The sequence below is a fragment of the Orcinus orca genome, chromosome 2 (assembly GCF_937001465.1).
Source record: "Orcinus orca chromosome 2, mOrcOrc1.1, whole genome shotgun sequence".
NCBI classification, from domain to species: Eukaryota; Metazoa; Chordata; class Mammalia; order Artiodactyla; family Delphinidae; genus Orcinus; species Orcinus orca.
Window position 1 is genome coordinate 197039783 of NC_064560.1, and position 14839 is coordinate 197054621.

The 14839-nt window shown below is 44.5% G+C and overlaps 1 protein-coding gene across 4 annotated transcripts in view; it reads right to left on the reverse strand.

The window, feature by feature from the left end:
- The window catches only part of WARS1 (tryptophanyl-tRNA synthetase 1), a 33740-nt gene that overhangs the window by 9995 nt on the left and 8906 nt on the right, over positions 1-14839 (reverse strand). For all 4 annotated transcript variants that reach the window (XM_004262398.4, XM_049706515.1, XM_049706514.1 and 1 more), the window contains exons 3-6: positions 12154-12367; positions 11050-11158; positions 2935-3054; positions 2043-2225 (exon numbers count right to left, since the gene is read on the reverse strand). In XM_004262398.4, coding sequence (XP_004262446.1) covers positions 2043-2225; positions 2935-3054; positions 11050-11158; positions 12154-12367 — 626 coding nt within the window. The remainder of the gene's footprint in view (positions 1-2042; positions 2226-2934; positions 3055-11049; positions 11159-12153; positions 12368-14839) is intronic.

Here is a 14839-nt window from a genome sequence, read left to right on the forward strand (position 1 = left end):
TTAAAGGGAAAAAGACACTTGAAAACAGACTTTAACATTTAAATGTCCCTCCTAACTTTAGGTTCAACATAAAATACCTAAGAAGAGCTAGGACAGGCCCTTTGTCTGGGCTTTCATCTTTACCCCACGTTCATAAAGAAAAAGGGAGTTCTTAGGGAGCAAAGGTGGCAGAATTGAAGCTGCAGGTACCAGAAAGACAGGGTGGAAACCAGTCGCCACAGACGCCACATTCTCTCAGAACGAGCTGAAAGCACGTTGAGCCATGGTGGTCTTCTCACGCGGACTGTTCAGAAGTTCACGCCCCCGCCCCGACATTCTCACGGACTCGTCAGAGGCGTTTGTTTCTGTCCCATCAACATCTCAGCACCACAACAGGGGACTTTGTTTTACTCAGTGCTGTGTTCTCGGGGCCTCGGGGGGCACCTGCCACAGCGAGCACCCCGTGACGGCTGCTTTACTGGTCTAGTGTGAGAGGACAACCCCTCACACTGCACCAGAGGGGGGGCCCGGGGCGCAGGGGGACCAGAGACGGGTACCTAAATCTGGCTGCAGGAGGGACAGCTCCCAGGAGAAGGTGGTGCTTGACCACGTGTTTGGAAGGCAGCATAGGAATCTGCGGAGCTGGGAGTCCTGGGGTCAAGGCAGAGAAGAGCAGGGACAAAGGCGAGGGTGTGGAACAGCAAATTGTTCTGTATAGCTGCAGGGGGCGGTGACCAGAGAGGAACACAGGTCAAATCACAAGGGGCTGGTGTGCAAAGGAGAAAGCGAGAACTTTATCCTGATGATGATGGAGAATCAGGAAAGCTGTGAGCAGGGGACTGAGCCACACGTGACTTTTAGAAAGATCGCTGGCTGGTGGGGGACCAGAGGCTGAGAGGGGCCACGGTGGGTGGGAAGAGGCTGCACAAAAGGATGCCAGTGACTGTGTGATGCCAGCACTGCCTTGTCCTAAAAAGAGCAGCAGAACCCATGGTGTGCCTATGGGTTCAAGCAGTTGAATCAGGTCCTTTTAAGGAACAGGGGGAGAGAAATAAAACTAAGTGTCATGAAAATGATAATAACGGTGACAGCTAAGGTCTCATCTAACCTATTTCATGGACCAGACTTGCTGACTCACAGACCCTGAACAGAGGAGACCTGGGACTCGAACCCAGGTCTATTTTCCTCCCTTGGAAGGTCATGTTTCTTCATGGACCCCACAATACCTCTGTGCCCACAAGAGAGTGTAAAAAAATGTAATAGGTAAAATTAGAAAATTCATTCATTTACTGGCTGCTAGAAAGGTCAGATTTCATACCAAGGCGTGTATTCCGGTCAATGGCTATAAAGCTTCCCCTCAGATCTCAGTAGTTACAGAAGGGACCCTTCTGGGCAGTGTTAATCACAAGCTCCTCTGCACCTACTGCTCACGCAGCCTTTGGTGTTTCCGCTACACCCTGTCTGGGCCTCTAACGAATCTCCTAACAGGGGCCACACTCCACCAGCAAGGTGGGCCCTCAAGCACTGTCCCCCACGGGCGGCCAGACCCGTGCAGGGAGCGCCATATCTTAGGGGCTCATGCAATACTTGGTGACCTGAAGAGCATTCTTCTTGGGACGGTGGACAGAGTCTTACTTTTCTAACACACTTCTTGGTAGTCGTCTGGAATGAAGTTCAAAACCGCAGAAGTTACAGTTTGAGGACTTCCAGAAGGAAATCTTTTGGACTATTAAGTGTCTGGTTTAACTAGACTGCGAGGGAACTGTGTCACCAGTGAGTCTTTTCTCTGTAGGGAAAAAGGTACACTGAGAAAGAGAAAGACACCCAAATTGGCACAACTGACCATCCGTGGAGAGAAACTACGACACAGATGCACATCTGTCACAAGCTGAGGATGGAAATCGTATTTGTCAATAAACCAGACCATAACATTTAATAAGGGAAGAAAAACATCTTCCAGACCTCGAGATGCTTCAGGTGTTTCAGCTGCAGCCGTGGCCATGATAACTTGTCTACAATCTGCATCTACTTATTTAAAAGGCAGGCAGGCGTTCTCTCCTTACCCCATGTAGTCAAGGTCAGAGAAGATGAAAGTCTTCTTGATGTCAAAGCCGCAGGCGATAATGTCCTTGGCGTTCTCCACAGCGTAGCCATAGGCCTGGTCCAGGGTCAGGTCCTTCCACAGGTACTTCTCGTCATCGGTCATCTGGATGACCAAGGGCACATTGAACACATCCTGCAGCCACCTAAGAGAGGGGGGGAAGAAGGCCATCATCTCATTTCCCTGCAGAAAAACGCCACTGTGCCTCTGAAAACACGGTTCCTGCTAACAATGTATGTCAAAACGTCCCTGCCCACAAAGTCACACGCTCTGATCACACTGTGAATTTGACTCCTGTTAACAAGGGCTACAACTGTTTATTACCATGTCAGCTCTGTGCTGGTTTCCCTGCACACTTTATTTTGAAGCCTTACGAGAACTGTAGGTGGTAGGTATTATTACTCCCTCTGGCAGATGTGGAAACTAAGGCCCAGAGAAGTAACTCTTCTATGGTCACATGGACAGGGGAAGAGGAGGACACAGGTCCACTGACTCCAAAGCAGTGCTCTCTCTACCACCCACATCCCGCTAAAGCGACACCAGGAACAGGGTGAAGAGAAGCCACAAAGGCAGCAACTCCCCAAGACCTTGGTTGTTAAAGCAGATGTGAACTAGTACTGTCTTGTCAGTTCTAGACAAGGTTTGTGACTAACATTTCTTTTTTTTTTTTTTTTTGGCAAAATAATACATATATTATCTATGATTGTCAGATATACTGCTGATTTAGTCTCTCCATGGTTCAAAAGAATTTCAAAATAACAAAATAATTTTATACACCATACTCGATCAGTAATGTGACTAACATTTCTGATTCACTAATACAAGTGAGAACAGTCATACGACGCAATACTTACTTTGTGAAGATAAACGGGATGAGATGACCTACGTGCATTGCTTCAGAAGAGGGGCCCCTGCCCGTATACAGGTAAAATGGTTTCTTATTTTCATAGGCATCAAGAATTTGATGCATGTCTCTAAAGGAAAAAGGAGAAAAGAAAATAGTGTGATGTTCTGAGAAAAAAATCGCGGTGTGAATGCTCATTTGGAAATGATAAACAGACAAAACAACCCGGATAATCACTAGAGCTTGTTATCCTTGGCGCTTATGCTGTAAAAACAACAGGAAACTTCTTCTGAACTGGTTCTCCTGTGATTGTTTTAAAAGTGGAAGACATGCAGATTGGGAATAATATATTTAAATGTTGGTCAGACACTGGATCTCTCTTGGAATTCCTCCAAGTATCGATGTTGACATACTGCCTGCTTCACACACTTTCCTGGGAGTGACACCAGGCCAACACCACCCAGTCCTTGTTGAGAACCACACAGCGCCAACACTCTGCTGGCCCAGACAGGGGAAATCACAGGGCTCCCACAGTCCTGACTTAGGGAGGGAAGTGAGGGATGCCCCCAGGTGGAGATCTGCTTTGGGCTCCCTCAGCTACACTGGGACCAGGTGTCTTCATTTGGGAGTTATTCTGGAATCATCCACCCTCCCCAAGGACTGGGGTCCACTAACAGCGCACACGAAGAGGCCTCCTCCCTGGCGGTGCATCAGAATCACCTGGCTGGCTGTTTCCACACCACATCTGCCTGAGCTGTGCCTCCACAGACTCTGGTCCAGTGGGTCTGGGGTGACGCCTGGGAATCTGTATTTTTAAAACCCTGCCGGTTCAGAATGGCCATCATCAAAAAATCTACAAACAATAAATGCTGGAGAGGGTGTGGAGAAAAGGGAACCCTCTTGCACTGTTGGTGGGAATATAAATTGATACAGCCACTATGGAGAACAGTATGGAGGTTCCTCAAAAAACTAAAAACAGAACTACCATGTGACCCAGCAATCCCACTACTGGGCATATACCCAGAGAAAACCATAATTCAAAAAGGGTCATGTACCACAATGTTCACTGCAGCTCTATTTACAATAGCCAGGACATGGAAGCAACCTAAGTGTCCATCAACAGATGAATGGATAAAGAAGATGTGGCACATATGTACAATGGAATATTACTCAGCCATTAAAAAAAACGAAATTGAGTTATTTGTAGTGAGGTGGATGGACCTAGAGACTGTCATACAGAGTGAAGTAAGTCAGAAAGAGAAAAACAAATACCGTATGCTAAAGCACATGTATGGAATCTAAAGAAATGGTACTGATGAACCTAGTGGCAGGGCAGGAATAAAGATGCAGATGTAGAGAATGGACTTGAGGACACGGGGAGGGGGAAGGGTAAGCTGGGACGAAGTGAGAGAGAGGCATGGACATATACACACTACCAAATGTAAAACAGCTAGCTAGTGGGAAGCAGCCGCATAGCACAGGGAGATCAGCTCGGTGCTTTGTGACCACCTAGAGGGGTGGGATAGGAGGGTGGGAGGGAGATGCAAGAAGGAGGAGATATGGGAACATATGTATATGTATAGCTGATTCACTTTGTTATACAGCAGAAACTAACACACCATTGTAAAGCAATTATACTCCAATCAAGACGTTAAAAAAACCCCACAAAACAAAACAAAACAGAACAAACCCTGCCAGTGACTGCAACGTTTGGCAGGGTATGAAACCACCCTTCCAGGGTGTGAATGTTCTTTGTTTCTGGGCAAAGTATGCCCAAATAAAAGAGGAATAGCTGCCTTTTCCAGAGGTCTGGGTAGGAGAACCCAGACAAGAGTATTCTGAAAGTGACTTCTTATGCCCCAGACCAGGGGCTAACAGTGCTTATCTCTGGGCTGACAGGATTGGGGGGATTCTGGTTTTCGTGCATAGTTTTGATTTTTCCCCAAGGAATGATCACCCAGTGCTTCTGAGATAAGGAAAGAATGAAACACTTGATTTTGGAAGAAAAGGAGTCCTTCTTTGGTTCTCACGAGTAACCAAATCAAACTTTTATCAGCTTATAGAAAAGAAAAAGAGCACAGCCGTCCCATGAGCTGCTCTTTTTATTTTTTGCCGCACCGTGTGGCATGTGGGATCTTAGCTCCCCGACCAGGGACGGAACCTGTGCCACCTGCAGTGGGAGCACGGAGACCAGGTCCCGGCTGCGCTGCTCCAGATGGCTTTGCAGGAAGTCTCTGAGCACTCACGACGTGCTGTCCCGAGGGGTGCTGTCCCGAGGGCAGGGCGCCGACGAGGCTCCCGTGCTGGGCTCAGCTTTGTGAGGATGGCTTCCCGCAGGGCCCCCTCGGCTGCAGAGGGAGACAGCGCGTGGCAGATCTCATCAAACGCCTACTTCACAGATCTGAGAGGCGTTCTTAAATCTGAGCATGGCCAAAGCTTCAAGTCCTATGCCTCCCTAAACCAAGAGCCTACAGCATTATTATACTGAAGTGAATACGTCACAGGGCAGTGAGAACTGTAAAATGCTAAGATAAAAAATTTGATTTAAGATCAACAAAATTGATAAAGCTTGAGCTAAAAAAACAAAAGACTCAAATTACCAAAATCAACAGTACTAAACACTTTACAGGAGTAAAAAGGATTATAAGGGAATAATACTAGGAACAGCTGCATGCCAGCAAGTTAGACAACCTTGATGTAATAGACAAATTTACCAAAACTGACTCAAGAAGAAATACAAAATCTGAACAGATCTATAGCAAGCAAAGAAATTGAACTAGGAATAAAAAAAAGTCACACGAAGAAAAGCCTCGGGCCAGATGGCTTCACTAGTGAATTCTCTCAAATTTTCAAGAGAATTAACAACAATCCTTCACAAACTTCCAGAAAAATGGAAGAGGGAATACGTCTCAACTCATGCTATGAAGCCAGTATTATTCTGATACCCAAAGCAAAGACATCAAAAGAAAACTACAGACCAATGTCCCTTATGAATACAGATGAAAAAATCTTCAGCAACTCACAAACCAAATCCAGCAACATATAAAAAGGATTACACACCATAATCAACTGGAATTTGTTCCGGGAATGCAAACTTGGTTCAACATACAAAAATCCATCAATGTGATACACGGTATTAATAGAAAACATGACAAAAGCCACATGATCATCTCAACAGAGGAAGAAAAAGGATTTGATAAACCCAATATTCTTTCATTATAAAAATACTCAACAAACTCAGAATAGAAGGGAACTTCCTTAAAATGAAGGGCATTTATGGAAAACTCACAGCTACTCAATGGTGAAAGACTGAAAGATTTCCCCCTAAGATCAGGAATCAGACAAGGATGCTCACTTTCACAAGGACTGTACTAGAATTTCTAGCCAGAGCAATTAGGCAAGAAAAAGAAATCCAAATTGGAAAGGAAGAAGTAAAATTATCCTTACTCGCAGGTGAAGTAATGCTATATAACAAAAATGCTCCAGAATCCACAAAAAAAGAAAAAAAAAAGAGAGAATGTTAAAAAGAAAACCACAGGCCCAAATGGTATCACGTTAAAGCCCATGACACTAAACCTAGACTTAATATCTGATCTAACTGCACTTTCCACCTTCCCCAGAAATGTAATCTTAATCAACCAGTCTGGAATTTTCTGCTCAGCACCTATGAGGTAAACTGTCTCCTGCCCTACACCTTCGATCCCTCAAGAATCAATCTGCGTGGTAAAACCCTTGCCATTCCCTTCCACAAAAAGATGTCCTGGCCTAAAAATAATCCTTTTTTTCCTTTTGCTAATTCCTCCCTTGCCCCACCCTCCTCCCTGTAAAAAGCTTCCATTTTGTAAAACCCCTTGGAGCGCCTTTCTAGTTGCTAGATGGGAGGCTGCCTGATTTATGAATCACTGGATAAAGATAATTAGATCTTCAAATTTATGTGGCTGAATTTTGTTTTTTTAATAAGAACTAATAAATGAACTCAGCAAAGTTGCAGCACGTAAGATCAACAAACAAAAATCAGTTGTGGTATATCTATACAGTAGTGCAATATTGTGATTGATTATAAGAAATATACATTTGGTCTTCGTTCTATCCTGTTTCAAGCACAGAACTCCTTTAACCATTGTGGGAATTTCCTAAGTGAAAAGAATGATAAAGATAGGAGTGTTATTCATATAATAAGCTCCTTTCAACCACACCAAAATTTATGTTACTTAAGTGACTTTTGGAAAGCCCGTAGATAACCTAAGGAGGCGGGCTGGTTCCCAGGGGAGCTAACTCTGATTAGAGGATTGGAACTTTCAGTCCCCCCTGCCTTCGCCCCACTTTCTGGGGAGGGCGGAGGGGCTGGATATTGAGTTTAATTACCAGTGGCCAGTGATTTAAATAATCACGTCTATGTAGTGAAGGCTCTATAAAAACCCAAAGGACAGCTTCAGAGAGTTTCCGGGTTGGTGAACACATGGAGAAGTGGGGACAGAGGTGCCCAGGGAGACCATGGAAGCGCTGTGCTCCCACACACCCTGCCTTGTGCACCTCTTCCATCTGGCTGTTCTTGAATGATACCCTTTTATAATAAACTGGTAATCTAGTAAGTAAAATGTTTTCCTGACTTATGTGAGATGCTCTGGCAAATTCACTCCACGAAGCAGTCATGGGACCCTCTGATTTATGGCACGGGTAACAGTCCAGACCCGTGATTCCTGTCTGAAGTAGGGAGGTGGGGGGCAGTCTTCTGGGACTGAGCCCTTAACCTGTGGGATCAGACGCTATCTCCAGGTAGACAGTGTCAGAATTGGGTTAAATTGTAAGACACCAGCTTGTGCTGCAGAACCTCCTGATGTGTGGAAACCCCACACATCCGGTATCAGAAGTGAAGCAGAGCTGCAGTGAGCACTGAGCTAGAGGAAACACACAGGAGTGTGCTTTCCCTTCAGAAACAGCAATGAACAATCCAAAAAAGAAATGAAGAAAACGTTATCTTCAACAGCATCAAAACAAACAAAACCTTAGGAATAAATCTAACAAAAGAAGTGCAAGGCTTGGGGCTTCCCTGGTGGCACAGTGGTTAAGAATCTGCCTGCCAATGTCGGGGACACGGGTTTGAGCCCTGGTCTGGGAAGATCCCACATGCCACGGAGCAACTAAGCCCGTGTGCCACAACTACTGAGGCTGCGCTCTAGAGCCCACGTGGCACAACTACTGAAGCCCACGCTCCACAACAAGAGAAGCCACCACAGTGAGAAGCCCGCGCGCAGCAACAAAGACCCAATGCAGCCAAAAATAAATACATAAATAAATAAATAAATTTATTAAAAAAAAGGAAGTGCAAGACTTGTACACTGAAAACTACAAAACACTGCTGGAAGAAACTAAAGACCTGGTGAATGGAAAGACGTCTATGTGCATGGATAGGAAGACTTGATATTTTAAGATGGCAACACTCCCCAAATTGATCTATAGATTCAGTGCAAAATCTCTACCAAAATCCTAGCTGCCTTTTTTTACAGAAATTAGCAAGTCGATCCTAAAATTCACTTGGAAATGCAAGGGACCTAGAACAGCCAAAATAATCTTGAGAAGAACAACGTTGGAGGACTCACACTTTCCAGTGTCAAAACTTACTACAAAGCTACAGTAATCAAGACTATGTAGTATATTTAATAAACCCTTAAATATATGGTCAATTGATTTTCAACAAGAGTGTCAAGAAAATTCAACAACAGTCTTCAAAAATTGGCGCTGGGACAACTGGATATTCACATGCAAAAGAATGAAGTTGAATCCTCCCTCACATATATACAAAAATTAACTCAAAATGGATCAGAGACCTAAATGTAAGGGCTAAAAGAATAAAACTCTTAGAAGAAAAAACAGGTGTAAATATTCATGACCTTGAATTAGGCAATGGTTTCTTAGATATGACACCAAGCAACGAAAAACAAACAGAAGAAAACTGGATTTCATCAAAATTAAAAACTTGTGCTTCTAAGGACACTGTAAATTAAGAGCTAATATTTGAAAATCAAGTATTTGATAAGAAACTAGTATCCAGAATATATAAAGAACTATTATAACTCAATAATGAAAAGATAAATAACCCAATTAAAAAGTTGGCAAAGGATCAGAAGAGACAGTTCTCTAAAGAATACATAAAAACAGTCAATAAGCATATGAAAAGGTGCTCAACATCATTAGTCATTATGGAAATACAAATCAAAATCACAGTGAAATACCACCTCACACTTACTAGTATGGTTATGGAAAAACACAAAATGGAAAATAATAAATGTTGGCGAGGATGTGGAGAAACTGGGACCTTTGTTTGCACTTTGCTGGTGGGAATGCAAAATGATGCAGTCACTGTGGAAAACAGTTTGGAAGTTCCTCAAAAAGTTAAATGGTTAACTGATGACCCAGCAGTTCCACTCCCACGTACACACTCAAGAGAACTTAAAATATATGTCCACATAAAAGCCTGTATACAGGACTTCCCTGGTGGCGCAGTGGTTAAGAATCCTCCTGCCAATGCAGGGGACACGGGTTCGAGCCCTGGTCTGGGAAGATCCCACATGCTGTGGAGCAACTAAGCCCGTGCACCACAACTACTGAGCCCGTGCGCCACAACTACTGAAGCCCGAGTGCCTAGAGCCTGTGCTCCGCAACAAGAGAAGCCACTGCAGTGAGAAGTCCGCCCACCGCAACGAAGAGAAGCCTCCGCTCGCCGCAACTAGAGAAAGCCCACAGACAGCGATGAAGACCCAACACAGACAAAAATAAATAAATAAAATAAATAAATTTATTAAAAAAAAAAAAGCCTGTATGCAAGTGTTCAGAGCAGCATTATTGATAACCCAAAAGTGAAAATACCCTAAATGTCCATCAACTGTTGAATGGGGGGGGGTAATGTCCATTCAATAACATATTTTTCAGGTATGAAAAGGAATGAAGTACTGACATATGATACATCACGGAGGAACTTTGAAAACATGATGCTAAGTGAATGAAGCCAGACACAAAAGGCCACATGTGGTATGATTCTATTTATATGAAATGTTCAGAACAGGCAAATCCACGGACACAGGAAGTAGGTTAGTGGTTGCCAGTGGTGCTGGTGGGGAGGGAGGAATGGGGAGTGACTGCTAATGGGTAGAGGGTTATTTTTTGGGGTGAGGAAAATGTTCTGGAATTAGACAGTGGTGATGGTTGCACAACCTTGTGAATACACCAAAAAAACCACTGAATTATGTACTTTCAGAAGGTGAATTTTATGTCATGTGAATTAAATCTCAATGAAGGAAAAAGCTTTGATTGCATTCTGCCCAGAAAGAGGGCTGAGCGGGGCTTGGAGTTCTCTGCCTGTAGAATTTAAAGTGTTCGGCAGACTGCCGAGTTCTGTCCTGCACGTGCTCTCCGTAACCCTGATGTGCGGGCAGAACAGAACAACCCTACCTTGGACTATAAACTCCACGAACATGGCCTTGAAACCAACCCGAGGTGATGTGTGGGGTGGGAGAGGCAAGACCTCACTCAGAAGCCGCCTGTTCTCTGATGTTATCTGCATGGAATTTATGATCTCAGGTAGGGATATTCTGTGCATGTTCGCTCTATTAGTTTCTCTCTCTTTTTTTAAATTTTTTTTAACTTTTAATTTTGTATTGGTGTATAGCTGATGAACAACGCTGTGATAGTTTCAGGTGCACAGCAAAGCGACTCTTTGGCTATTATTCATGAGTAGGCCAGAACAATAGGAGGAAGAAGTATGTAATTTCAGGAAGCCTCCTGCTTATCTCATGGGAAATGCTGAACTTGGACACGTTGATCTCTTTTGTTTTGTGACATTTTATAGTTTATAGCACGTAACCTGGCATGAATCTCATCTGCTGTGTACTTGACCTTCACCTTGTGAGGTGGGCAGCTTACAGGTGAATAAGCTAAGGGCCAGAGGTGAAGGGACGGGCACCATCCCACGGCCGGTCACTGCCAGCACAGGAGGTGGAACCGGCCTTCTGCCAACTGGCAACCACTCGCCGCAAGGGCCTGGAGGTCTGAGGGAACAGCACCCTGATAGTTTTCTTCATTAGAAGAAGAGGAGGGGTGGGGGGCCCTGCAGTGAGAAGACCCTGACCTGTGTGAGAAGAAGATTCCCCTGCGCAGGAAGCGGTGCGGCCTCTGACCCGTGGCTCTCTCTATTCGGTTTATCAGCTCCTTGTCAATTTTACTGCTTCCGAACCGAACTGGAAAAAAAAAGAAGAGATGCCGATCTTAGGTGGTGGGAGGTTTGGTGATATTGCTGAGACGAGAGGGAAAGCCTTGTGATCCACGCACAGTCTCCACAGACCCAGGCCTCTTTAGGCCTGAGGCTCTGGTCCCTTCCACCAGCCCAGAGTGGAGGTCACAGCCAGCAGAACAGAAAATAAATTACAGAACAAAATGCTCTTTTGTCTGGGATGGGATTCTGACAGGAAACAGATCCAGAATGCAGTTTAGCTAGCAACTCCAGGCAACCACACACACACACACACACACACACACACACACACGCCCCCGCTGCTTACTGCTCATTAAGCTATAATTTATATTCACTCACAACCATAAATTTAAATAAGTCTTTAACCGAATTAACGGCTGTCTTCAAGAGAATTTTCCCTCATTGATAGTCTATACATAAATCATGGAAAATGGCTTAGACTTAGGTAAGAACATTTTAGTTCTGTTTCTTTTTTGACAGCCATCAATGTTCTCAGAGTAAGGATTTTCCTGAGCAGGAAGCCCTCCAGTGAAGGGCTTGGCAGTGAGGACCTGCCCCCTGTGAGGAGTCATCTTTCTTAAGCTGACTTCCAGCTGTTTAGCTCCACACTCAGTATCACACTGGAGGAGAAACCTTAAGTAATCTATGACTGACTTGTACCCACTAAGTTAGAGACAACTTAAGTGACTGTAAAGATGCCCAGTTCCATGGACCTTCCCCAAGTTCTGAATTGCTCAAAAAAAGGAAAAAGCTTCTACTAAGCTATCTACTATAAATCATTATTTTGAGATTTATTTTATATTGTTATGTTAATTAAAAATAATCCTCTGGGAATATAGTGCACCACAAAAGATTTTAGGATCTATTTTCTCCTTGGCATTGAAGCTTGACTGGATGTATGATTAATTCAAATTAGAAAACATCAGTGGAATCAACTCAATGGAATCACTCCTAAAAGCTGGGGCTTTTCCCATAACGTACCGATGAGCTTGTCATAGTCAATGCCTTTTGCACTGCTTGTCTGTACTGTCCATGGGTCCACAAAATCCTCGCCTGCTTCTGTGGCATCCAGGCCACCATCACTCCCAAGTGCCGGGTCCCTTGGAGGGTAGTCAGCCTTGTAATCCTCCCCCGTGGCAGCTTTGTAGCTCATTTTCAAGGATAACAACATCTCCACTGCGGAATCAATTTCATTCTGCACAAAGGAGCAAGGGTGAAGGCTGAGTGTATTAACAACGACTAACATTTGCCGAATGTTACTGCTGTGTGGCAGGTGTTGTGCTAACTGCTTTCACACACATTACCTCCTTTAGCCTTACAATGACCCTACGAGGAAGGCATCATTGTCACTGTCCTTTTCCAGTTGAAGAACGTGAGACTCAGAGAGGTGAAGGAGCTTGCCCATGGACACACAGCAAGTCATGGGCCTGAACTTATTTTAATTTATGATTTAAAAAAAATCTATTTATTTTATTTATTTATTCGTGGCTGCGTTGGGTCTTCGTTGCTGCGCGTGGGCTCTCTCTAGTTGCGGAGCACGGGCTTCTCATTGCGGTGGCTTCTCTTGTTGCGGAGCACAGGCTCTAGGTGTGCGAGCCTCAGTAGTTGTGGCTCATGGGCTCTAGAGCACAGGCTCAGTAGTTGTGGTGCACAGGCTTAGTTGCTCCGCGGCATATGGGATCTCCCCAGACCAGGGCTCGAACCCGTGTCCCCTGCATTGGCAGGCGGATTCTTAACCACTGCACCACCAGGGAAGCCCCTTTGTTTTTTTTATCTGTTGGTCTAGTGCTACGGATTACTACCACAAACACTATAGGATACGTGTAGCGACACAATTTACACCGTTGTTTATGACAGAGTTAATGTGCTAAATGTTACTTAAACACCACCAATGCCAGCGAACATATGGGACAAGCTCCACTAATCAATTACACTGAGCTCTGCACTGGAACTTGTTTTTACAATCCACACAGGTTGAGATGAATATTTATGGAAACTTAAACAACGATTCCACCAAGGACAGCAACAGCAACTCAAGTAGACATTGTGAAAACAGATAAAGGCAAGGAAAAAATACAGACTTTCAGGTCATAAATTAAGGAGGGATTCACTGGGAAACAGTTATACTACAGCATTTTGGAGTCTTATCAAGCTGTCCAAAGTGTTTGCACATTTAGTGTTTTAAAATAAGCATAAGAAAAACAAATGTAAAATATATCCTTGGGTAAGCTGGAAACCTCTTAAAGACCTCCTCTCTTCCAGGAGCCCACACCAGCCACCCCTGGAAGCCTGGCATTTAAAAAAGCAAACCTAATTAAGCAGATCAGTCATGCTATGCCCTAAAGCTCTACTCCCACAATTGGCCTTGCTGGATTAGATCACAAAGAATATACACAGTCCAATTTGCTTGCCAAGGGAAATACAAACACTTCCATTTAGAGTTTATACATAATGTGCTATAAACTGGGCTTCCCAGTGGAGAAACATCACAGCACCAAACTCCATTCAGAGAGAGCTCCTCTGTCAGGTACGGCACCTGGGCCACAGAGGACTGTTACTGTAGGGTGATTTCGCAAGCACAGATTTGTGTTTCAAACTCCGAAACCATCTGGAATTCATCGTTTAAACGAGTCAGAGTTGTGGCATCAATAGCCCCATGGATAGACCTCATGCAAGAGACAGGATGTTGGCCTACCTTAGACAGGCAAGCATGTTTTCCTCACCTCATTACGGTAGTGCCTAGGCTGTACTTGCAGCAGAATAAAGGCTTAGCAAGCATGATCTATCAAGTTATCTATGGGAGAATTACCTTGCTTTGAAGTGCCCTGAAGTCACTACCCTTTAATCACCAGCTGTGTGACATTCATACTCTATGTGGCCTAACTCAGCTTCCAACCAGGTGGCTCTTTGAAAGTCAAACATCTAACCAGGGTCCCAGTTCAAGGACCACCTGTTAACTGGAATGGGACCGAAACAGACAAGCAGGCTCGTCTTGTCCGTTTTCTTGTTCTCAATCTAACATGGACCAGGACATTGAAACAGATTTTAAAAGCTGATGTTCTGAAAAAAGCCAGACATGAAAGACTCTATATACACTACCTGATTAAATAAAGTTCCAACACAGAAGGAACTATCCACGGTGGGGGAGGCAGGGTGGAGGCCTCTCTTGGGAGAGTAGAGGCAGGGCCTGAAGCGGCCCGAGGGTGGCTTCTGTGCCATTTCTCCAACTGGATGCTGGTTACACAGGTTTGGTCATTTTGTGAAAATTCAGTGAGCTGCCTGTTTGTGATCTCCATATTTTTCTGAACGAATGATGTATTTCAATTTAAAAAGTTTACTTAAACTAAAAGAAGAAGAAAAAAGGCTCTGTTCTCTACCTTAACCCCTACGATCCAGTGTCATTTCTTGAATCCTGCTCTAACTGTCTCCCGTTAGAGCCCCCAGATTCCGACCTACCCGCCAGGAGAAGCTTTGTGAGCTACTGCTTCTGAAAGCAGTGGGTGTTATTCTCTTGGTACACGAAGGAGAAAGAACGCCGAGGGCCATGACCTGGACAGACGGCAGAGAGAGTGGAGGAAGAGCCTGCGGCACCCTCACTGGACCAGAGATCCCCGAGTAGCTCAGCTATTTCACTTAAAGTGAATTTCCAAAACATCAGGTGCTTCTA